Source organism: Natator depressus, chromosome 27 (assembly GCF_965152275.1).
Source record: "Natator depressus isolate rNatDep1 chromosome 27, rNatDep2.hap1, whole genome shotgun sequence".
NCBI classification, from domain to species: Eukaryota; Metazoa; Chordata; order Testudines; family Cheloniidae; genus Natator; species Natator depressus.
The window spans coordinates 5,800,245-5,826,690 of NC_134260.1; the positions used below are offsets into that span (position 1 = coordinate 5,800,245).

Sequence of the window (26,446 nt, forward strand, 5' to 3'; positions counted from 1 at the left end):
TTCCTAGGGAATACCGTGGTCTCTTCCAAGCCTAATATTCTATAATTCTATGTACGTGAGATCAGAATCGCCCGCTGTGATGGCCACCCGCAGCCCTAACAGTGTTTGCTTCCTCCACTTCTGTCTGCAGGTATTTATCCTCTGGATTAGCCCCATCTCGGCTTCCATCCAGGATCAATACTGTGAGAATTTACCTCCGATCAGTAACACCACTGGTAAGCACGCTACCCACCTTCCCCTGCACCAACCTCCCTGTCCCACCTAGCTTGTTTCTGGAGTTGCTGAATGGACATTAGCGACCTGGTTCTCCACAGGGGTAAGGGCTAGTCAGGCTGAAGGGCTCTGGGGTTCCGCTGGGGTTAAATCGCCCATACTGCAAACTTCAGGGAGTTTGTTTCCTGGGTATTAAAACCTGACTCCCAGCTCTGGCTCAGACCTCACCCCAATAGTTACAAGGACACCCCGAGACAGATTCTGAGCTGTGTCTCTAAGTGGTGGAGCACAGAACTCCCAGCCTGCAGTTCTGGGGGGGACGGGGGCTTGGAGACTTTAATTCACCTTTATGCCCTACTAGCCCTGGGATGCTCTGTGGGCCGGAGAGTGTACCCTCAGCCAGCCCCGTGGCTGCAGCACTACCTGGTCTCTACCCGCACGTGAGCCTCCTCACAACACAGCCTTATGTCTGCCCCCCGTAGTGCTGCCTGCACCAAAGGAAACCTTCCCCAGCCGCGTGAGGGGCTTTTAAGCTCCTTTACGCTGCTCTGGTCCTTGTACGCAGGGGACCACCTGCCAGCTGAGAACTGGCAGAGTGCAGACATGTTCCATCTCGCTTCCTCCTGCCCCCTGTGTCTGCTGAGAGCTCCCTACAATGTTAGAGACACATTATGTCACTCATATTTCGGGTGGTCGTCCTGCACTATTGCTCATCAGCCTCATTGTCAGTAGAAAACTCTAGGCACAATGAGGAGGTGATCAGCAGGTGAGAGCTGTTTGAGAGCAGGAGACACAGGGTGTGTCCACACTGCACACTAAGCCTGGGCTGTGACTTAGGTTCAAGGCCAAGCTCCCCCTTCCATCCACGCACCCGTCACTCTGACTGGCACTGAGAACCCAGCTCCTAGGATCCTGCTCAGGGCGTGGATCAGAGCCCAAGTCCCGCTGTGACTCAGGTCCAAGCCCTGTCGTTTGGCAGTGTGGACGCAGGCAAAGCCACAGACACGAGTCAGAAGGTCTACGTAGTGCAGCGCGGATGCATGAGCACGGCTGTGAGACCCAGATCCTGCCATTGTAAACCCAGATTTACCATGCAGCAGGGACATCCAAGTGTGAGCTTGGAAACGCCGAGTCCCACAGACCCGGGCTTGGGGTGCAGTGTAGACGTACCCGCAGAAACCCAGAGAGTCAGCCCCTGAGAGGATTCAGAGACAGAAGCAGCAAGCAGAGCTGGCAGGAGCTGATTTTGAAGGGAGAGCAGTAATTTAGCCGGGAGCTTGGAAGAAAGCTGTTGGTGAGAACGGAGCAAAGCTGGGGACCCCCAGGGAGCAGAAGTCTCTGGCAGTGGCCCCTCGGAAAGGGGAGGCTCCAGCTGGGTCAGCAGAAGCCAAGCCCAGAAGTCAGAGGGTTCTTGTGGGAGAGTGGATCCTGCTGAGCAGGGGTACAGGCATGAAGGAGCCAGACACTGCAGGAGCGGGGTCTGCCTGGGTGAAGGTACTGGACAATGGGGCCCTGAATCAGGTCAAAAGGAACTGGGAACAAAGTGCCGCTATTGACCTCGGGTGTGTGACTTGGACTTGACGTCCCCGTAGAGGGGAATGGAAAAAAACCCTGCAGTATCTTTCTTTATTGTGGGAATTGGAGAATGGTTTTTATTACAAGGTTGGGGTGGGGGGCGGGGAGTTACTGCACTGTATGTGAATAAATTATGCCCAGAGGCAGGTTTTGTTTTGGACACAGAGAGATTATGTTCCTTTCTTAGGCAAACAAAAGGGGAAACTAAGGCAGGCACACTTGTTGTGCTAAGGCCTGATGCTGGAGGGTGCCTCAGGTGAGGGCTCGCTCTATTGCAAGTTGGAAATGTACTTCTATAAAAAATAAAAACCGAGATTATCACCTAATCCCATGACTCCAAGAGCTGGGGCTTTACAAAAAAACCACTAAACATCATGAGAGTTGTGATAACATTGGGAATGCTGGCAACATTGAGTTTGGGCCAGATCCTCAGCCAGCATAACTCAGCATAGCTTGGGTGAAGTCAATGGAGCGACACTGTTTTACACCAGGGAAGGGTCTCCTGTCTCTCTCTCCCGCTTCAGTCACTGAGAAATCCTCTCCAGGGGACACAGCTAACCTTTGGTTAGGTGAGAGTGCCAGCTAACTGGGCCTCCTGTATAGCCATATGATTCTCCTCTCTATAGCCTGCAATCAATTTTGAAAGCAGAGCTGTTGAAATCACAATTTTTCCATTCACTGGCCATTAAAAAAAACAATTATTTGGGGGTCAGTCTGAAAATGAAATGTTCCATAAGCGTTGGCAAATCAAAAAGTTAAAACACAGGTCAAATGAAACGTTCCATTTTGATTCTGACCATTCTAAACTTGTTTAAAAAAATACAATATAGAATCAGAGAAGATTAGGGTTGGAAGAGACCTCAGGAGGTCAACTAGTCCAACACCCTGCTCAAAGCAGGACCAATCCCCAACTAAATCATCCCAGCCAGGGCTTTGTAAAGCCAGGCCTTAAAAACCTCTAAGGATGGAGAGGCCACCACCTCCCAGGTAACCCATTCCAGTGCTTCTCCACCCTCCTAGTGAAATAGTTTTTCCTAATATCCAACCTAGACCTCCCCCACTGCAACTTGAGACCATTGCTCCTTGTTCTGTCATCTGCCACCACTGAGAACAGCTGAGCTCCATCCTCTTTGGAATCCCACTTCAGGTAATTGAAGGCTGCTATCAAATCCCCCCTCACGCTTCTCTTCTGCAGACTAAATAAGCCCAGTTCCCTCAGCCTCTCCTCGTAAATCATGTGCCCCAGCCCCCTGATCATTTTCATTGCCCTCCACTGGACTCTCTCCAATTTGTCCACATCCCTTCTGTAGTGAGGGGCCCAAAACTGGACGCAATACTCCAAGTGTGGCCTCACCATTGCCAAATAGAGGGGAATAATCACTTCCCTCGATCTGCTGGCAATGCTCCTACTAATGCAGCCTAATATGCTGTTAGCCTTCTTGGCAACAAGGGCACACTGTTGACTCATATCCAGCTTCTAGTCCACTGTAATCCCCAGGTCCTTTTCTGCAGAACTGCCGCTTAGCCAGTCGGCCCCCAGCCTGTAGCAGTGCATGGGATTCTTCTGTCTAAGTGCAGAACTCTGCACTTGTCCTTGTTGAACCTCGTCAGATTTCTTTTGGCCCAATCCTCCAATTTGTCTAGGTCCTATCCCTACCCTCCTGTACATCTATCTCTCCCCCCAACTTAGTGTCATCCGTGAACTTGTTGAAGGTGCAATCCATTCCATCATCCAGATCTTAATGAAGGTGTTGAACAAAGCCGGCCCCAGGACCGACCCTTGGGGCACTCCGCTTGATACTGGCTGCCAACTAGACATCAAGCCGTTGATCACGACCCATTGAGCCCAGCGATCTAACCAGCCTTCTATCCACCTTATAGTCCATTCATCCAATCCAAACTTCTTTAACTTGCTGGCAAGAATACTCTGGGGAGACCATATCAAAAGCTTTGCTAACGTCAAGTTATATCACGTCCACCGCTTTCCCCACATCCATGTTGACTATTCCTAATCACCTTCCTCTCCTCCAAGTGCTTCAAAATGGATTCCTTGAGGACCAGCTCCATGATTTTTCCAGGGACTGAGGTGAGGCTGACCGGCCTGTAGTTCCCCGGATCCTCCTTCTTCCCTTTCTCAAAGATGGGCACTACATTAGCCTTTTTCCAGTCGTCCGGGACCTCCCCCAATCGCCATGAGTTTTCAAAGATAACAGCCAATGGCTCTGCAATCACATCAGCCAACTCCCTCAGCACCCTCGGATGCAGCGCATCCGGCCCCATGGGCTTGTGCATGTCCAGTTTTTCTAAATAGTCCTTAACCTGTTCTTTCACCATAGAGGGCTGGTCACCTCCTCCCCATGCTGTGCTGCCCAGTGCAATAGTCTGGGAGCTGACCTTGTCTGTGAAGACGGAGTAAAAAGAAGCATTGAGTACTTCAGCTTTTTCCACATCCTCTGTCACTAGGTTGTCTCCCCCATTCAGTAAGGCTCCCACACTTTCCCTCACCTTCTTCTTGTTGCTAACATTCCTGTAGAAACTCTTCTTGTTACCCTTCACATCCCTTGCTAGCTGCAACTCCAATTGTGCCTTGGCTTTCCAAATGAAAGGACATTTCTGGGCAGGGGATTGGACTAGATGGCCTCCAGAGGTCCCTTTTAACTCTGTTATTCTATGATTCTATGATTCTAAACAAAGTAATTTCAGACTGAAAAATCATTTGAAAACAGATTAAATGAGCTGTTTTGCCTTTTTCTAGGGTGTTGGTTTTTTGGGGGGCGGGTTCCAACACAAACAAGTCAATGAAACTGACTAAAAAACTTTACCCTACTCTATTCAAAAGTCCCCAGATAGAAATCATTTAGGCTTCACCCTCTGTGTTTCCCACTCTAGCGCTTCAGTGTAGACACTCACTGCAGTGACATTAGGGGTTCTCCCATCGCTGTTCATCCACCTACCTGAGAGGCCTTAGCTCGGTTCTTCCATTGACATAGTGCTGTCTACACTGGAGGTGAGGTCTGCTTAAAGATGTCTCTCGGGGTGTGGATTTTCCACACTCCTGAGCGACATCACTATGTCAATGTAGCCTTTCATTGTAGGCCAGCCTTTAGATGCTGGTCTCTGTTTCTCTGTGAGAGACCATGGCACTCACTGCCAGCCAGTAGAGGGCAGTCACAGACACACAGTCATTCGCCCGCCCCAGGAGAGTGCAGTCTGCTTATTAATATTATACCTCGAGGACAAAGCATACATAAGCTAAGCAAAGGCCATGAGGAACACTGTGTCTATTTGACAAATATTTCTGAGTGCTGCATTTAATAATCAGTATTCATTTCTGTGAATTAAATACTCACGAGTAGTCCAGGCATGGGCTTTACTGACAGAGTTTCTCCTGCACGACTTCCTCTTGCATTAGATTTGTGTAGGAATCAAAACACTGCCTGTAATTTGTGAGCTGAGTCATAGTTAGCTCCAGCACCTGGGTAGATCCTGAGCTGTGCCATTGGAACGAGGTGGCAAGTTTGCATCCGCTTCAAGCGCAGGAGAGTCCTTGCCATTAGATGGACCTTTGGTCTCCCAGGTGAAATGAGTTTGGCAGGTCTCAATCCGGCCCCACCATCACAACTGGACACTAATTGACCTTCTTGTTGGATATCTGCACAGAGAAGCCAGAGGTGAAATAGGTCATGGAGAATGAAAACCCTTCCCAATGGAGTTAGGGGTCACAGTCTCCATGCTGTGCCTATTCAGTGCCCTGCAGGCCTGTCTGGCACCTCTTGCCATGCTGGGTTCCCATCCAAAACCAAGGTCTTTTTTTTTTATTTTCCCTACCAGCAATTAAAAATTGCCAATATTTCCCGTGAGAACAATAGCATCCCTGTGTCACGTAGCCAGCGGGACTCGGGGAGGATGCAAAGGAAAGCAAGATCCTCACTGGTCTCTTGCATGAAAATGCTGGAAAGGTTTATTTTCCAATTTGCATGAAAGAAACAGTGCCCTCTGAGAAATCGCCTGGCCTGACCCAGTCCCCTGTAATCGGCGACCTGTCAGGGTGAGTGATGGACTCAGAGGATCCATGGTGATGGATAATCCCTGCCACACAGCTCCAGTTAGCACACCTCGCAGACTTCTTTCTGAAATTAAATATTGGCACCGGCGCAGGGTGACTCCCTCCCTCTCCGGCAGGCGGCTGCTGGAGGGTAGCGAGCCTCCAGCCGGCAAAGCAAACACTCTGCACGCCTCGCACCTCAGGGGGGCGGGCGAGGGAACCCCGCAACAGTGCCAGGTTGGGGAGAGAGCTAGCCGCAGAGCGAGCCGTAAGGCTGCACCCTGGGATCGCGGCTTGCAGCACAGCCATTGGGGAAGGGCCAGTGGCACAGCAGCAAACACAGAGTGTGGATTTCACTAGGTGTACTGCTGTGTCAGCAGCTGGCCCCTTCCTTTGTGAGTCCGAGTTCAGGCTGTGCGTGTCCGGAGTGGGATGGGAGCTGGGAGAAACACAGAGGGGACATCTACACTTGGAGCTCCAGGAGACATACCCACGCTAGCCCTGATCAGGAGAATGCACTAAAAATAGTATAGCCACAGCACTGCAAGCAGCGGGAGGGGCTAGGCACCCCGCGTGGGGACCTGTCCGAGACCCCAGGCATGTCCTCAGGGTGGCCAGCCCCTCCTGCCACTCGCTGTGCCACGGCTACCCGAGACAGCATGGGTGGCTCCTGGGAAGAAGGTGCCAGCGGTTTGCATTGCTCTGCAGGGCATGGAGTGGTGTCAACAGAATGAATATCCTGAGAAACCAAGAGGATCCACTGCCCCCTTCAGCTTCCCCTAGGGCACAGCACCCTCCCCTGAGGTTCTCCCCTCACATCTAGGGTTTGTCCCATACCCTCCTTGAGGGACCCAGCTCCCATGAGCCCCTTCTCCTTCTGAGCCCCACACCAGGATTCAGCTCCCATGAGCCCCTGCTTCCTCTGAGCCCAATACCAGGACTCAGCTCCCATGGGCCCCTGCTCCCTCTGAGCCCCACACCAGGACTCAGAGCCCATGGGCCCCTGCTCCCTCTGAGCCCCACACCAGGACCCAACTCCCATGAGGCCCGGGGCTCTGGCTGCAGTAGCAGCGGCTGGGAGCCCCAGGCCCTTTAAAGCACCACCAGAGCCCCGGGGCTCCCGGCCACCACCACCACTACCCCAGGGCTCCAGCAGCGGGGGTCTGGTGGCGATTTGAAGGGTCTGGGATTCCAGCCACTGCTGGGAGCCCCGGGCCCTTTAAATCGCGAGCCTCAGGAAGCTGCCCCCTGCCGGTACGGTCGGCTGTGTACCTGCTCTTGCCGGTACGCCACACCGGACTGGACCGGCTTATTTTCACCTCTGCTTATACCAACTACCACAAAATATTCAGGTTCCTTCCAACCCCAAGAGACCAGTCACTTTCCTCAGGTCAGTTTGTACCTTAGATCTCACAGCAAAGACAGCACTTGTGGCGAATCCTGTACTAAACTAACTAAGGATTTATTAACTAGAAAAAAGAAATGAGAGAGTTATTTACCGTTAAAGCAAGCAACGTATCTTACAAAGGAGTTATGGTTCCAAAATGTGACTGAGTTGTAGCAATCTGTCAGCACTGAATGTGCTTTAGGGCTAACCCAGGTTGACCTGGGGGATCTTTGCTTTTGTTTCTCAGCCTTGTGAGAGTCCAAACAGCAAAGAGATGAACAATTTTCATGTCAGCTTTTTTTATTTTGCTCTTCTGAAATCCAAACAGATGAGACGAGCCCCTCTGCACATAGCCTACGTAGGGGCAATTAGCAAAGTTTTTCTAATGTGATGTGCCACAATGACCCATTAGTTCGGATAATCCTCCCTAATGGGCAGGGCAGCCACTCCTCCTGCCTGAGTTCACAGGTTCAGAGTAGGCATTTGTACAGTTATAGAGTAAAATGTACCTATTACCTTAGAGCATGAGATACAGACATTACAAGTCAGATTAACCCTTGCAGCAATTTACAAGCATTCTATAGAGTCTAACCACTAAACACATTGTTACAAGTCCAACACCTATCTTGAACAATATTCACATATTGGTTGGTCTGGTTTCCAGCAATGAGTTTGTCAGTGCTCAGCTGACAGCACCTGGTCTACCAGCATCACAGTCAGAGACAGGATACTGGTTAGAGGGACCAGCGTTCTGACCCAGTCTGGCAAGTGTTATGTTCCTAATGAAAACAGACAGTCCTTGCCCCAGAGAGCTCCCAGTTCAGGATTATGACAAGGTGAAACAGACAAAAGAGGATGGAGAAATAGGACAAGGTCTGAGTAAAGTGAGGTGTAAATGAGGGCTCTTGGTAGTCACAGGTTGAGTGGGGCCAAATTTTTCACACACAGCTTTTTTTGGCAAAAAGTGAAGGTTCAGGGACATCAAAAGGTGTATCGAATGAATACATGTCGATTTCACCTAATTTTTCATCTAGAAAAAAAAACCTAAAAAATTCCCCCCAAAATCTATTGTTGATATTTTCGAAACAAAACATTTCGATTTTTCTGTTTGAAACAACTTTTCATTTCAAGTTTCTTTAATTTTATTTTTATTTATATTCAAAAATGTTTAAAAATGGTCAAAATTGAAACAAAATAATTGAAATTTTCAATTCGCTGAAAAGTTTTCGCAGTCTAACCCAAACTGAATTTTTCCCCGACTTTTTAAAATGGTCCGTGAACCCCAGAAAGCTGTTTTTCGCCCAGCTCCAGTTGCAGGGGTCGCCAGCCTGGCTGAAAGTAGAGGGTAGTCCGTTGTTCTGCATCGCCATCGGAAGTTCTCCATCATTATTGTTACGTTATTTGTATTGTGGGAGGGTCTAGCAGCCCCAGTCACAGACCAGGACCCTGTGATGCTCGGCATTGTACAAACTCAGAACAAAAGACTGTCTCTTCCCCAGAAAGCTTCCAATCTAAGGGCACGTCTACACTTAAAATGCTGCATCGGTGGTGCTGTAGCTTGTTAGTGAAGAGCTCTCCTGTCGGTGTAGTTAATCCACCTCTGCCAGAGTTAATCCACATCCGTCTACACCAGCTCTTTGGTCGGTAGAACTACGTTTTCACACCCCTGAGCCACGTCCTTATATCAAAGTAATTCTGTAGTGTGGACCTGGCCTAGGCCTTTGGGATGGAGATTCCTTGTGAACCAGGTTCCCCCTCACACACACGCTCCAGCAAAGCGATGTGAAGTTATGAAACCCAGGGTGAAAACAAGGTGTGTAATGGAAGTGCCAGCCCAGCCTTGGCTGGGATGCAGGGCAAGCAGGAGTCAGGGTCATAATTCATTTGTTTCCCTCCCTGAAGGGTTTCATTACCTTGCTAGTGCAGGTGTCATTTGTCCTTGGGAGTGTTAGGCGGTGATAAATAGCATTTGTTTTTCTCTTATTCATCTTCCCTGATCCGCAGTGTGCCTGGCTTTGTGGGTTCTTGATCTATTTCATTCCCGATAGTCTACTGATAAGGGGCTATTTGTCTGCCTTCTGCTGCATAGCTGCCTAGATTGATAGACACACGCAAAGACAGACTGATGGATAGAGGCTGGGACAGAGGGCTGGCTGGCTGTCACAGGGAGAGGGGAAAACAGTAACCCTTTCAGCGCTGTGCACCATCCAATGAAATGGAATGTGCGGGCATCCCTGACCAATTCAGCAAGTCAGCCCGTACATTACTCTACCTTAATATAGCTGCTGCGTTCAGCACTACGGCCTGCCTGGTATGTTCAGCAGCACAGTAGGGGCATTCTGCTCGGCTATATCTGGAACACTGGACGTGCTCTTGCTTCCCTTTCCCATCTGAGCAGCCAGGCTATCAAAGGTGGAGCGAGAAACCGATTCCTTTTGCTCTCTAAAACCAGACTCTTTCAGGCAGCAGGAAGCCTCATTCACTTACACTGTCATCTCACCAGAGAGCTGCTGCTAAAATCAGGTCAGAATCGAAGATGGGGCTGGTGGGGGGGAACACAGTTGTTGAGAAAAGTGTGACTTTAACATCCAGGAGCGTGGGGGCTACCAGGAAATGTTGCCACCATGAAGTGGACACTCCTCCTCCAGGGTTTGGATTTTGGTCATGTAGAGTTTTACTGGGAGTCTCCTTAGTAAAGCCCTGATCCTGGAAAAGTGCCCATTTCATCTGGAGGAAGGCAGCCCATCTGAGCACAGGTCTGGGAGATGGGAGCTCCTGAATTCTAGACTTGCCTGTTCCTCCAGCTAGCTGCGTGACCTCCCTGCTTTGCAGCCCATGTGCAAGCTGGACTTGATACTTATCTACCCCTTTAAAGGGGGGTGGGAGGAAGGATCCATCCTTACTGTGCTTCCCAATCCTTGGAGGACGAGAGATGCTAGGGGAGAGTTACATTGTTGCTTTTGTTGTTAATCATTAATCGGAGCACACAGAGAGCCAGTTGCACTCCATCTCTTTGATTTGTTCTGATATTGTCTCAGGTTAATCCATTATTGCTCACCACCAGGCTTTCTGCACCATTTTTGGAAGCATCTGGTTCTGGCTTCAATCGTCAGAGACACAATCCTGGTCTAATCCAGTCCAGCAATTCCTATGCTCCAATGAGAGCAGGGAGGGGTGTTATAGTGGAATTACAGTTTGGTGTCAGCATAAACCACCGCTTCATAGGGAAAGGTGTAAGCTTAGAATAGGAATTGTTTGATACTTTTCCACAAACAACAAATTTCCCCTTCTGCCTTCCCAGGGCAGTGGGAATTTCTCCCCTCAGCTGTGCCAGGAAAGACTGCAAATGACGTGTTCCTCTCTCATGCCTGCTGTGTGGAGGTGTGTCCCAAGTTGTTCTACTTGTGTTGCTTTCCTCTGACAATGTCCCCCCCAAATCCTTTGGCTGATGAGGAGCTGAGAGTTTGGGAAAACAAATACTGGAACGAACTGGCTGGGACGTATGAGAGTCAATGCCCTCCGCTGAGTGAAAGTGGGACTGTTCAACTGTGTGTCATGGGCCTCATACTGCTAACAGCTAACGGAGATTCTCCTTTAGCTCTAGTGGCAGGGGCCTAGGCTTGTGGAGCAGGAGGATTTGAGTTCTCTCTCTGTTGCCTCCCTGAAGTCCTGAGTGGCCGTGGGGGCAGCGTAGTGACAGCAAAGTCCACGATGTGTTACAGGGTATTAAGAACAATCTATTGTCTTTTTCATCCAAGGCTTTTTAAGCCCCACTGGCTTTTTATAAATCAAATGTACGGTCCCTCGACGGGTGGCAGCTGTGATGTGTGCATTATAAACAGCGGGGGCTCTCTTCTGGCCTCAGTTCCACGGATGCAATTCCTGCTGGGGTCAACACTTGTCTGAGAGCTTGTCTACATGACGCTGCAGTCCGGACTACAGGGGTGTGCACGGCAGAGCACTCGAACGTGTTGCACTCTAACTGCCCCATCTAGACCCTGTGGGAATGAACTAATGTGTGCATTAACAGAGCCCTGTTTAAATGGGACAACATCAGCATGAACTCGATACCTTTTAGTTCACGCCAGCGGGGCCTACACAGGACAGTCAGAGCATAACACGGTAGAGCGCTCCACAGTTCACACCCCCCATAGGCCGCTCTGTGTAGACAAGCCCTAAAACACAGCAGAATCACCTTCCCTGTAGTGCCATTCCCAACTCCCTTGATTTCAGGATTTCTACTGCTAGAACCAGGAGCGGAATCCAGCCTCTGGGTAGATTAGATCAGGATAACTGGATTAATCCACTCTCACCTCTAACTAGATAAGTAGATTTCAGCTGCAGCCCCTTTTCTCAGCGTGCAGGGGAATTTATGAAACCTTTGTTCGGGGTAATTTTAAATTAGAAGTTCTATAATGAAGCTAACGAGAGCCCCAGTAGGGCCGTGAAACGTAATTAGCTAATGTCTGTGCAACACTTGGGAACTGGCATGTGCTAATAACATGAGGATGATTAGCATCTAGAGCCACATGGTGTTGAGCACAGTGTCTGCTGAATACAGAGGAAGGGCTTCCTGGCATTTTGCAGTTAAATCACTTTTCTCATCAAAAAATATTTTGGAGATGGAATTTATTTCTCTTAGGTTCTTATCTGGCCCCCTTTCTGATAGTAGAATAATAGAATCATAGAAGATTAGTGTTGGAAGAGACCTCAGGACATCATCTAGTCCAACCCCCTGCTCATCTAGTCCAACCCCCTTACTGAGAAAGAGGGGCGATCAGCGGGTTATCTCAAGTGCCTATACACAAATGCACGAAGCCTGGGAAACAAGCAGGGAGAACTGGAAGTCCTGGCAAAGTCAAGGAATTATGATGTGATTGGAATAACAGAGACTTGGTGGGATAACTTACATGACTGGAGTACTGTCATGGATGGATATAAGCTGTTCAGGAAGGACAGGCAGGGCAGAAAAGGTGGGGGAGTTGCACTGTATGTAAGGGAGCAGTATGACTGCTCAGAGCTCAAGTATGAAACTGCAGAAAAAGCTGAGAGTCTCTGGATTAAGTTTAGAAGTGTGAGCAACAAGGGTGATGTCGTGGTGGGAGTCTACTATAGACCACCAGACCGGGGGATGAGGTGGACGAGGCTTTCTTCCGAAAACTCACAGAAGTTACTAGATCGCAGGCTCTGGTTCTCATGGGAGACTTCAATCACACTGATATCTGCTGGGTGAGCAATACAGCGGTGCATAGACAATCCAGGAAGTTTTTGGAAAATGTAGGGGACAATTTCCTGGTGCAAGTGCTGAAGGAACCAACTAGGGGCAGAGCTCTTTTTGACCTGCTGCTCACAAACCAGGAAGAATTAGTAGGGGAAGCAAAAGTGGATGGGAACCTGGGAGGCAGTGACCATGAGATGGTCAAGTTCAGGATCCTGACACAAGGAAGAAAGAAAAGCAAGAGAATACGGACCCTGGACTTCAGAAAAGCAGACTTTGACTCCCTCAGGGAACTGATGGGCAAGATCCCCTGGGAGAATAACATGAGGGGGAAAGGAGCGCAGGAGAGCTGGCTGTATTTTAAAGAATCCTTATTGAGGTTACAGGGACAAACCATCCCGATGTGTAGAAAGAATAGTAAATATGGCAGGTGACCAGCTTGGCTTCACAGTGAAATCCTTGCTGATCTTAAATACAAAAAAGAAGCTTACAAGAAGTGGAAGATTGGACAAATGACCAGGGATGAGTATAAAAATATTGCTTGGGCATGCAGGAATGAAATCAGGAAGGCCAAAATCACACCTGGAGTTGCAGCTAGCAAGAGATGTTAAGAGTAAGAAGAAAGGTTTCTTCAGGTATGTTAGCAACAAGAAGAAAGTCAAGAATAGTGTGGGCCCCTTACTGAATGAGGGAGGCAACCTAGTGACAGAGGATGTGGAAAAAGCTAATGTACTCAATGCTTTTTTTGCCTCTGTCTTCACGAACAAGGTCAGCTCCCAGATTACTGCACTGGGCAGCACAGCATGCGGAGGAGGTGACCAGCCCTCTGTGGAGAAAGAAGTGGTTCGGGACTATTTAGAAAAGCTGGACATGCACAAGTCCATGGGGCCGGATGCGTTGCATCCGAGAGTGCTAAAGGAGTTGGCGGATGTGATTGCAGAGCCATTGGCCATTATCTTTGAAAACTCATGGCGATCGGGGGAAGTCCCGGACGACTGGAAAAAGGCTAATGTAGTGCCCATCTTTAAAAAAGGGAAGGAGGAGGATCCTGGGAACTACAGGCCAGTCAGCCTCACCTCAGTCCCTGGAAAAATCGTGGAGCAGGTCCTCAAGGAATCAATTCTGAAGCACTTACACGAGAGGAAAGTGATCAGGAACAGTAGGCATGGAGTCACCAAGGGCAAGTCATGCCTGATTAATCTAATTGCCTTCTATGACGAGATAACTGGCTCTGTGGATGAGGGGAAAGCAGTGGACATGTTGTTCCTTGACTTTAGCAAAGCTTTTGACACGGTCTCCCACAGTATTCTTGTTAGCAAGTTAAAGAAGTATGGGCTGGATGAATGGACTATAAGGTGGATAGAAAGCTGGCTAGATTGTCGGGCTCAACGGGTAGTGATCAATGGCTCCATGTCTAGTTGGCAGCCGGTATCAAGCGGAGTGCCCCAAGGTCGGTCCTTGGGCCGGTTTTGTTCATTATCTTCATAAATGATCTGGAGGATGGCGTGGATTGCACCCTCAGCAAGTTTGCAGATGACACTAATCTTGGAGGAGAGTTAGATACACTGGAGATTAGGGATAGGATACAGAGGGCCCTAGATAAATTAGAGGAGTGGTCCAAAAGAAATCTGATGAGGTTCAACAAGGACAAGTGCAGAGTCCTGCACTTAGGACAGAAGAATCCAATGCACCGCTACAGACTAGGGACCGAATGGCTTGGCAGCAGTTCTGCAGAAAAGGACCTAGGGGTGACAGTGGACAAGAAACTGGATATGAGTCAACAGTGTGCCCTTGCTGCCAAGAAGGCCAATGGCATTTTGGGATGTATAAGTAGGGGCATTGCCAGCAGATCGAGGGACGTGGTCGTTCCCCTCTATTCGACATTGGTGAGGCCTCATCTGGAGTACTGTGTCCAGTTTTGGGCCCCACACTACACTACAAGAAGGATGTGGAAAAATTGGAAAGAGTCCAGCGGAGGGCAACAAAAATGATTAGGGAACTGGAACACATGAGTTATGAGGAGAGGCTGAGGGAACTGGGGATGTTTAGTCTACGGAAGAGAAGAATGAGGGGGGATTTGATAGCTGCTTTCAACTACCTGAAAGGGGGTTCCAAAGAGGATGGCTCTAGACTGTTCTCATTGGTAGCAGATGACAGAACAAGGAGTAATGGTCTCAAGTTGCAGTGGGGGAGATTTAGTTTGGATATTAGGAATAACTTTTTCACTAGGAGGGTGGTGAAACACTGGAATACGTTACCTAGGGAGGTGGTGGAATCTCCTTCCTTAGAAGTTTTTAAGGTCAGGCTTGACAAAGCCCTGGCTGGGATGATTTAATTGGGGATCGGTCCTGCTTTGAGCAGGGGGTTGGACTAGATGACCTCCTGAGGTCCCTTCCAACTCTGATATTCTATGCTTCTATGATTCTATGATTCAAAGCAGGACCAACACCAACTAAAGCATCCCAGCCAGGGCTTTGTCAAGCCGGGCCTTAAAAACCTCTAAGGATGGAGATTCCACCACCTCCGTAGGTAACCCATTCCAGTGCTTCACCACCCTCCTAGTGAAATAGTGTTTCCTAATATCCAACCTAGACCTCCCCCACTGCAACTGGAGACCATTACTCCTTGTTCTGTCATCTGCCACCACTGAGAACAGCCGAGCTCCATCCTCTTTGGAACCCCCCTTTAGGTAGTTGAAGGCTGCTATCAAATCCCCCCTCTCTCTTCTCTTCTGTGGACTAAATAACTCCAGTTCCCTCAGCTGCTCCTCATAAGTCATGTGCCCCAGGCCCCTAATAATTTTCGTTGCCCTCCACTGGACTCTCTCCAATTTGTCCACATACTTTCTGTAGTGTGGGGCCCAAAACTGCACGCAATACTCCAGGTGAGGCCTCACCAGTGCCGAATAGAGGGGAATAATCACTTCCCTCAATCTGCTGGCAATGCTCCTACTAATACAGCCCAATATGCCATTGGCCTTCTTGGCAACAAGGGCACATTTGAGCCGCTCCCAATCTTCAATGCTTTATTCCCCTAACCCCACTGTGAGGCAGGGCAGGGCTATTCTCCATGTTTTTGAGTATGTCGACACTTGGAGCTGGGGTGTGATTCCCAGCTGGAGGAGACATACCCATGCTAGCTCTGATCAAGCGATCACTCTAAAAATAGAGCGTAGCCAAGCATGTGCCTGTCCAAGGCACTAAGTACATACCTGCAGCAGTGGGGGTGGCTAGCTGTACCATGTATATAACTAATATCTCAGATGGGTACCTAGTTGGCTGGAGTAATGTGTTGGCATCCTTTCATCTGTGAGAGACAGTGGGAATTACAGCCTATGATGTAGATGGTTTGTAATGTCTCATGTGATTGAATACTCCAATCAGAGATTTGCATGGTCTCTGGCAGTTATTGCAAATGCCTGTATCTTGGTTGGGAGCTGCTTGCTTCCTAGGGCTTTTTTCTCTTCAAGCCACAGGAGCCAGCTCCTGTCCTGGACTTTGACACCCTGACGGAGGCAATGACGCTGCTTGTTATGATCACTTGCCAAGACTTCCCATTGGTTAGGATCAATTCCAAATTCCTTCATATCTCACTTGCACGTGTCTTTATAGTGAAGCCTGGGACGTCCTGTTTTTCTTGTTCTCTTTGATAGCTCGCCATATAGCATGTCCTTGGGTATGCGTCCGTCTTCCAACCTACTCAGATGGTCCAGCCAGCGCAGGCATCTTCGCTTGAGCAGGGTTGTCACACTTTGTAAACTTGCCCTTTGAAGAACCTCTGCAGTAGTGACTTTATCTTGCCATTTGGTGTTGAGTATGTGGCGTAAACAACATAGGTGGAGACTGTTCAACCTTTTCTCCTGATGAGCATAAGTTGTCCACATTTCCCCACCATACATGAGAGTGCCGAGGACGCAGGCATGGTACACTAGCATTTTGGTCTTGATAGTCAGCTTTGAGATGTTCCATGGTCTTTTAGCTAATCTGCTAAAGGTAGTGGCTGCCTTTCAGATGAGAACATTTAGTATATCACTAACATCTCATAGGGCTACCTACTTAGCTACACTGTTTTTAGCACATTAGATTGACCAGACCTAGGATGGGTATGTCTTCTCCAGCTGGGATTACATCCCCAGCGCAAAGTGCAGTGGTATCATTAAAGGTGAGACACACAGAAGCTAAGTGACTTGCCCAAGGTCATGGAAGAAGTCTATGGCAGAGCTGGGCCTTGACACTCACACCCCCCACCCGCACCGTTCCCAAGTCCTATGCTCATGATATAACCATTGGATCATCCCATCTCTGAAAGTAACATTTCAGCAAAGCAATAGCAATGAGGAATTTTCTTCTCTAGACATAGTATTGCCAACCCTAAGTGTTTAAAACTCAGGCCTCCAAAATCCCAAGATTGTCTTAAAATCATGAGATTTTTACAAACCATAAATGTGGAGTTTGTTTTATTTGTCTTCTGGGTTTTTAGCCTTTTGGGATCATGTTTTCATGTTTTCCTCCACTAGGAATAGCTAGAGTTAATGAAAGCTGAGAGTTTCACCTAATCCTATGACTTTCGGAGCTGGGGCTTTAAGTAAAACCCCAAATAGCTCAAGATTTGCAACAAATCAGTGTGAGATGGCAACACTAAAGGTGGAGGAAAGCAGGCTGAGTATCTGGAGGGATCAATCAGTGTTAAGTCCCTGGGGGTGGTTTTGTAAAGGTGGCAAACCTTCTAGGAAGGGTTTGGGACATTTGTTCCTCCCCACACATTGTTAATGCCCCTAGATACATCTGCAGTGCCAGGCCCCCTGTGATTCCAGCTCCTCCCTTTGAGGGGATGAAAATGATTGTGTTTAAGGCAAACGCACAAACAAGCCGCCTCTGGTTATCCCCGGATCCCGCTCGGCACAGAGATATGAGTCCCAATTCCAGAGCAGTTAAACTCTGAGCCCTCACTGATCCCCGGTGCTTCCCAGCATGCACTGCAATCATCTAAGCCTGTTGGGTGGCTCTGATAGGTCAGGCCCCTGGAACGTCTTATCAGGGGGATGCATTCCCAAGAGCTAAGCCATGAGGTGCTCCAGTTCTGTCTTGTATATGTGATAAGCACAAGAAAGCCAGGCGTTAAGATGTCAGCTTGGCTTCGGGTTATCAGGCAGCCCCGTCTCACTCTTGCTGGGAGTGGTTCAAAGAGAATGAGAGAACGATCTAGTGTCACAGCTGTTGCTGTCCGTGAGAGATGGGCCCAAACCAGAGCCCCGCACCCAGACAACCCGAAGCTTCGGGCAAGTCCTGAGGTTCGGGGGCATTTTAATGTTTGTTCTACAAGGGTGCTGGGTGGGAAGGCACATTTCCTCCAGAGAAGCATACAAGGTGAAAGCAGGAAGCATTGCTGGTGATGTGGTAACTGGCACACTTCCCTTGGCATTAGGGCCAATGGGGTCCGTGTTTGTGGTGGTGCCATCTTTCAGATGAGGCCTAAAACCTCCATTAAAGATCCCATAAGGGTTAAGGTTGGTGTCCTAGCCGAATTCCAACTGGGGCAATTCCACTGTGCTTCCCTGACTCCCCCGCCAGCTTTGGTTAGATTTGGGGTTCTTCTTCACTTTGCTCATTTATCCCGGAAGTAATCAGGAGTGGCTCTATTAGAATTAGTGCAGTTTCGCCGGGATAAAACCAGCTACATATGAGATTTGCCCTTCACTCATTGCTGTGTGCTGTTAAACAGCTGCCACATTTCACTACAGCGAGTTTGTGAGAGCCACACCTGTAGATCTTCTCATCCAGGGGAAGTGGGTCCGGTGACCCTACAGTTCCATTATCTACTCTACAGGAGTGCTGTAATTAATGCTAATTAATTAATTAGGAGTGCTTATTAATGTTTATAATGCCATGTGGAAATATATTGTGATGATGTAATTAAAGGCATACACACAAGGGGATGAATTAAGGTTGCATGGCCAATCTATATTATAATTAATTAATTATATTATATTATTAGGGCTGTCGATTAATCGCAGTTAACTCATGCGATTAACTAAAAAAATTAATCATGATTTTAAAAATGAATCGCCATTAATAGCAGTTTTAATAGCACTGTTAAACAATCGAATACCAATTGAAATTTATTAAATATTTTGGATGTTTGTCTACATTTTCAAATATATTGATTTCAATTACAACACAAAATACAAACTGTACAGTGCTCACTTTATATTATTATTTTTATTACAAATATTTGCACTACTAAAAAGACAAACAAAAGAAATAGTATTTTTCAATTCACGCTATACAAGTACTATAGTGCAATCTCTTTATCATGAAAGTGCAATTTACAAATGTAGATTTTTTTTGTTACATAACTGCACTCAAAAACAAAGCAATGTAAAACTTTACAGCCTACAAGTCCACTCAGTCCTACTTCTTGTTCAGCCAATCACTAAGACAAGCAAGTTTGTTTACATTTACGGGAGATAATGCTGCTCGCTTCTTATTTACAATGTCACCTGAAAGTGAGAACAGGCGTTCGCAGGGCACTTTTGTAGCCGGCATTGTAATATATTTACGTGCCAGATATGCTAAACATTCGTGTGCCCCCTTCATGCTTTGGCCACCATTCCAGAGAACATGCTTCCCTGCTGATGACGCTCCTTAAAAAGATAATCTGTTAATTAAATTTGTGACTCAACTCCTTGGGGGAGAATTATGTGTCTCCTACTCTGTGTTTTTCCCACATTCCACCATGTATTTCATGTTATAGCAGTCTCGGATGAGACCCAGCACATGTTGTTTGTTTTAAGAATGCTTTCATTGCAGATTTGACAAAACGCAAAGAAGGTACCAATGTGAGATTTCTAAAGATAGCTACAGCACTCGACCCAAGGTTTAAGAATCTGAAATGCCTTCCAAAATCTGAGAGGGATGAAGTGTGGAACATGCTTTCAGAAGTCTTAAAAGAGCAACACTCCAATGTGGAAACTACAGAACCCGAACCACCAAAAATGAAAATCAACCTTCTGCTGGTGGCATCTGACTCAGATGATGAAAATGAACATGTGTTGGTCCGCACTGCTTTGGATGGTTATCGAGCAGAGCCCGTCATCAACATGGACACATGTCCTCTGGAATGGTGGTTGAAGCATGAAGGGACATATGAATCTTTAGCGCAGCTGGCACGTAAATATCTTGCAACACCGGCTACAAAAGTGCCGTGAGAACGCCTGTTTTCACTTTCAGGTGACATTGGAAACAAGAAGTGAGCAGCATTATCTCCTCCAAATGTAAACAAGCTTGTTTATCTGAGCGATTAGCTGACCAAGAAGTAGGACTGAGTGAACTTGTAGGCTCTAAAGTTTTACATTGTTTTATTTTTGAATGCAGTTATTTTTTGTACATGATTCTACATTTGTAAGTGCAACTTTCATGATAAAGAGATTGCACTACAGTACTTATATTAGGTGAATTGAAAAATACTATTATTTCTTTTGTTTTTTACAGTGCAAATATTTGTAATAAAAAATAAATAAAAAGTGAGCACTGTACACTTTGTGTTCTGTGTTGTAATTGAAATGAATATCTCTGAAAATGTAGACAGCATCCAAAAATATTTAAATCAATGGTATTCTATTATTGTTTAACAGCACGATTAATCACAATATTTTAATCACTTGACAGCCCTAAATATATTATATTATAAAGTCAAAATGTTGGGGTTTATGATGAGTCTCCCAATTTCCACCTCTGTAGTTGCTGGTTCTGCATTCAGAGAGAGTCTGCCACAATTTTGAAAATGGCACTGTGCTAAGGTGTTGATTTTCATCCCTTCTTCCATGGTGCTTCTTACACACTCAGCTCCATATCTCTGGGTCCGACAGCCACCTCACCATCCTCATTTGATATCACACTCCTGCCACCAGACCCTTTCAGTAACGCTGCTCAGAAAATGGGCAAGATGGGTTCCCCATGCAAAATTTCTACTTTTCATAGAAAACCTGAAAACAAACCAAAAATGGGCCTGCAACCCCAAACACACCCCTTACCCACCAGTTATCTGACAAAAATCAAACATCTGTGGTCAAAAACTGGCCCAAAAATCAGTTTTTGTCAACATATTTCAGTTTCCAGTGAAAAATCAAACATCTTGAACGAAAGCAGACATTTTCTAGTAGCTAGGATTTTCATTTCATGGAAAACCCCATTTTTGGATGGAAAATTTTTGACCAGCCTTACATTTCAGTGACGATCTCTCTGGGATATTAGTCTAGTCTGGGAACATAAGTTGTGCCCGAAAAGCCATTAATGAATGTGCTTTAAATAACGTGGTCTTAAAGACAACTTTGTACCTGATCTAGGCAGAGCAAGTCACATTTAATAACATGTTACGTGAGCATGGCCAGTCTAGGAGGAAGCCTAGGGTTGACTCTGCCTAGCTAATGTGTCTTATTTTGTATTTAAACATGTCTTATATCCCCATGGTGTGTGAGATCTGCCCTACTGGGTGTATATGATCCTCTGTGTTATCCATACCTGAACTGCTTTGTGTATCTTAGATTGTAAGCCCCACAGGGCTGGGTCCATATCTCCTTCTACGTGAGTTCAGGCACGAGGAGCACTGTAGGTGCTCAATAAATGATAATAAAATAATCCCAGTTTTCTGGCCTCACCGGCTGTAGAAGAGACAAGAATCCTCTGCAAATAGCTCTGCAGACCAGGCACTCAGACTGGGATTTTGAGTGTCAGTGGGAAGTGCCTAACTCCCCTAGGCTCATTTGAAAATTCAAACCTCGCGTGCCAAGTTTCCACTTTAAGTAGCATGTTCTGAGTCCCGTGGAAAATCGCAGAGCCCAGAGGGTTGTGAGATAAGTAGTTATCCATGCCCATCTTTCACCCCTGGGCAGAGGGCCAGCACAAAGCTTATGCTCCTTGATCTTAAGTGCGATTTTTCTTGTGCTGGCTCTGAACAGGGGTGAATTAGACCCTAAATGCTGAATATTACCCCAAAAGGATATTTTTAAAAATGTTAGCTGTCCCTTTGACAGTGTGTGCAGTTTTGTCACGGCCCATCACCACAACCTCTGGGCATCTGATGTAAAGGGTGCAATAATTTCGGGTAAAATACCTTTCGGAATGTTATAATTATCCAAATATCGAGCATTAGAAACCTAGGAAATTGCTAGTTAAGGTTAAATTTAAAAGAAATCCAACAGGGATCAGGGCCCCATTGTGTACGGCGCTGTACAAACACAGAGGAGAGATGATCTCTGCCCCCAGTGGCTTTACAGTGGAAACCAGTGTTTCTCCACTCGTGGGTTACAACCCCAGGAGGTCTGTGGGGGTTGTGACAACAGGCATTAGACATTGTATTACAATCGGAAGCAAAGAAAAACACCCTTTCCCATTGCCTGTGCACCCTGCCCCTGCAAGGTTAACTGTTCTGTGCCAGCCTCTTGAACCGCACACCCGGCTTAGCGTCGTTAGCATAAACAAAAGATCAAATACAATGTCAGAGGTTTGCAAAAATGTCTGACTTAGAATGAAGGGTTGCCAACCTGGAAAGCTTGAGTAATGCTGGTCTAAAGAAAGTACAGTGGGAGTGGGGCTTTATGCCTTATTATTAGGATTTATTCTCCCCCCGGGGAAGCACCAGGCAGCTGGTTTTTTACAGTTGCTCTTACGGGAGAGCTATTTGCAAAGAGACGGGTCAGGCATTTTGCTCAAAACAGAGCCTTCGTTCTAATTCCTGGTGCAAACCACAGATCTGAATGTTGCCAGTGGGACCTCTTCAGCCCTGACCCTTTATTAGGGAAAAATCACTGCCGTTTTAAAAGCCGCTTTCCAATTAAGGGGGCAATGCTTTTCCAAGCTGCTCAGCAGCAGCCACTCAAGTGGAATTGTGTGTAGAGCTCTCCATGGCTTATTGTGGCAATTGCACCAAGGGTGTTAATTTGAATTGACCCTCTTTGCATGCAGGAAGCCACTTAAGCCTTGATCCTGAGCACTGCAGAGATTCTAAAGGCAGGTCTGCCCTCTGAGAAGCCACAGAGCACAGGTGTCATTTGTTTATGGGCCTAGGGGTGCAGCTGCGGGCCCCAAACCTTTGTTCCCCCACCCAGACTTTGCAGGATATAATATAATTGCCTATCATAATTGTTCTCTATGCTGATCCAACTGTGCACCTGTCCCGGTTTTTCTGAAATGGTGCCCCTGCCACGGAGTCACCTTTAACACATCGGCAACTGGTTGGTGTGGGGCAAAGAGGCTTGGCAGAACAAATAAGGCACCAAAGAAGGTGCTAACCCATGCTACGGGAGGGTGGGAAGGCGAAAATGGGAGACAAGGGAGAACAGAGACTGGACTTCCAGGCTTAGGATCAAAACATAGGCAGGTGGGAGAATATCTATAGTCCTTACCTGGCCCCAGTCATGGTAGTATGTGAGTGCCTCACAATCTTCAGTGTCTGTGTCCTTGCCAAAAAATATCATTTGTATAGTTTACTGCAGAAAATATCATTTTTGGCAGGAAACTTTCTCAGTGCAAAATTTGGGACTCGCTCTAACAAAATGATGTTGAGCTCTCCTTAAAGCGGAAGCTCTTTGGGGAGGGGCCGCCTCTTTGTTCTATGTTTGAACAGCACCCAGCGCAACACGGTCCTGGCCCGTGACTGGGGCTCTGAGGTGCTACGTCTGTAGAACGGAAAGGGTTTGAAAAGGCGGGTCAGCAATATTTTCTGTCAGGGGATGGACATGGAGACCTTACAAGGCTGTTCCTACCAAGGGCTGCTCTGCCCAGACAAATTAGATTGACCCACCTGCATTTTTCGGGGGTGTGAAAATTCCATACCCTGGAGCGACATAGTTAGGCCGACCTAAGGGCCTGTGTAGGCTGCTGCAGCGTCGTAATGCGCCAGTTGGGGTCTCCCATCGGCAAAGGTAACCCGCCTCCCCAGGAGCCTGTAGCTAGGCTGATGGAAGAATTGCCACCAGCTAATTAAACAACATGTGCACAAACCTCTTAAGACACAAAAACCTAATTCTGTTCTTAAAAAAGGTAAATTTTATTTTTAAAAAAAGGAAAGAAAATACATCCGGGAACTCAGCTATTGCTAGATTTTAAAAGAGCAATTACAAGGATTAAGCACCAAGAATAGCTTTCTTGAGGTCCAGCTTAAAGGTTGCAAGCAAAGCAAAAGCCCCAGGGATTAGCACAGAGGAATCCACAAGCCATAAAGAAATAAAAGGGATAAACTCTTCCTAGACATTTCCTAATCTACTTACATATCTGGGGTTTCAAATGAGTAGTTTCTAGGTATGATACTGATAATTTTTTCATACCTGGCCCAAGCTTTTCACAACATAGCTCTGCCCTGTCCACCTCTCCCCAGGAGAACAACCACAGACAGACAAAAGGGGAGTCATTTTTCAATTTTAAAAAGTTCTAACCTTCCCATTGGCTCTTTTGGCCAGGTGCCCACTCACTTCCTTTTACCTATGCATAGCAATGAGACTTTTACTTTACAGGTAGAGCAATTAGAGACCAGCTACTGGCTGGCTGGGTGTCCATAAAAGGGAGCTACTCCCTCCCCGCTTCATTTATCACAGCCCGAGTAAGAAGTTGAGATGACTGTGAGGACAGACCCTAAGACTCACTTATTACCCAGATCCATGACATAAATAGAGTAGACCTTAACATTATGGTGATCCAGGCATTATTAGGGGGGGTGTCATGGGAGGAGAAGGGGCTGTGTTTGCCTTGTCCTCTGGCAAATACTGGAGTTTGTCAGGGGATCTGGGAGTTGCCTGCTAATTGATTCCTCCTCTGGTTCTACCAGCTGAAGCAGTTGGTGGAATATAAGCAGTTAGTGGCCTCCCCAGCTAGTCCTGCTGGCCAAAGGTTCGGGGAGATCAGACCCTCAATTGTTCTGGTCCTGCTGCTGCTGGGCCAGCTACACATGTGCTGCCTGAGCCTGCAGACAGCCTGAAACAGTGGGTCAGAGAGGTGTGAACCATCCTGATCATCAGGTTGTTAACACTGAAGCTGAATGGCTACAATGTAAATTTCAGCAACTTTGGTAGCTATTCCATTGCTGATCCAAACACAAAAGGAGGTAGAGGGATGATCATTTCATGGAGAATGGCACCGTGCACTGAGAGCAAGCTGCCTCCTTTTGGCATCTTGTGTTAGTTTCTCGATTGGGCAGACTGGTGGGAGCTTGGGGGAGCAGCACCACAAGGACTGATCCAAAAACTTTGCATAAATTGGATTTTTGACCTTGTGACGTTATTGACTTGAACTGGGACCATATAGATCATTGTTGCAACCAAGGTCCTGTTGTCCAACTAAGGCACCAAATCTTATATAAAGGGGGTCAAATGAGGTGTCTAAGACAAGGTTATGGTTTGCTGGTTATGATTATGCTGTCTATATGTGTGTATCATTTTTATAGTTGAAGTTACGAATATTGGCTCTATGCTGTCTGTATTTCAAACTTATGTTATGCTTCTGGGTGACTCCCCAGACAAGTTGCTGTCAGCTCTGCCTAGCCTGCTTGATGGCCCATTAAGGACCATCAGCCATACAACTGACCCATTGGGAGAAGGCAGACACGCCTAGGGACTCAGCAAGGCATGCAGAAACATGCCTATGGACAGAACTCTGAGGTTTTTCCAGGCCAGGTGATGGACAGCTTGTCTTTGGAACAAAGAAAGAAAGACCACATGGCAAGAGACTATAAAGAACGGCTGCAGCTCCTCCATCTGGTCTTCATAGAATCATAGAATATCAGGGTTGGAAGGGACCCCAGAAGGTCATCTAGTCCAACCCCCTGCTTGAAGCAGGACCAATTCCCAGTTAAATCATCCCAGCCAGGGCTTTGTCAAGCCTGACCTTAAAAACCTCTAAGGAAGGAGATTCTACCACCTCCCTAGGTAACGCATTCCAGTGTTTCACCACCCTCTTAGTGAAAAAGTTTTTCCTAATATCCAATCTAAACCTCCCCCATTGCAACTTGAGACCATTACTCCTCGTTCTGTCATCTGCTACCATTGAGAACAGTCTAGAGCCATCCTCTTTGGAACCCCCTTTCAGGTAGTTGAAAGCAGCTATCAAATCCCCCCTCATTCTTCTCTTCTGCAGACTAAACAATCCCAGCTCCCTCAGCCTCTCTTCATAAGTCATGTGCTCTAGACCCCTAATCATTTTTGTTGCCCTTCGCTGGACTCTCTCCAATTTATCCACATCCTTCTTGTAGTGTGGGGCCCAAAACTGGACACAGTACTCCAGATGAGGTCTCACCAGTGTCGAATAGAGGGGAACGATCACGTCCCTCGATCTGCTCGCTATGCCCCTACTTATACATCCCAAAATGCCATTGGCCTTCTTGGCAACAAGGGCACACTGTTGACTCATATCCAGCTTCTCGTCCACTGTCACCCCTAGGTCCTTTTCCGCAGAACTGCTGCCTAGCCATTCGGTCCCTAGTCTGTAGCGGTGCATTGGATTCTTCCATCCTAAGTGCAGGACCCTGCACTTATCCTTATTGAACCTCATCAGATTTCTTTTGGCCCAATCCTCCAATTTGTCTAGGTCCTTCTGTATCCTATCCCTCCCCTCCAGCGTATCTACCACTCCTCCCAGTTTAGTATCATCTGCAAATTTGCTGAAAGTGCAATCCACACCATCCTCCAGATCATTTATGAAGATATTGAACAAAACCGGCCCCAGGACCGACCCCTGGGGCACTCCACTTGACACCGGCTGCCAACTAGACATGGAGCCATTGATCACTACCCGTTGAGCCCGACAATCTAGCCAGCTTTCTACCCACCTTATAGTGCATTCATCTAGCCCATACTTCCTTAACTTGCTGACAAGAATACTGTGGGAGACCGTGTCAAAAGCTTTGCTAAAGTCAAGAAACAATACATCCACTGCTTTCCCTTCATCCACAGAACCAGTAATCTCATCATAAAAGGCGATTAGATTAGTCAGGCATGACCTTCCCTTGGTGAATCCATGCT

General features: G+C 47.2%; 1 protein-coding gene across 1 annotated transcript in view; it reads left to right on the forward strand.

Annotated features, from left to right (window-relative positions):
* The window catches only part of CRHR1 (corticotropin releasing hormone receptor 1), a 116,163-nt gene that overhangs the window by 25,695 nt on the left and 64,022 nt on the right, over positions 1-26,446 (forward strand). The window contains exon 2 of the mRNA XM_074940737.1: positions 131-215. Within this exon, the coding sequence (XP_074796838.1) occupies positions 131-215 (85 nt within the window). The remainder of the gene's footprint in view (positions 1-130; positions 216-26,446) is intronic.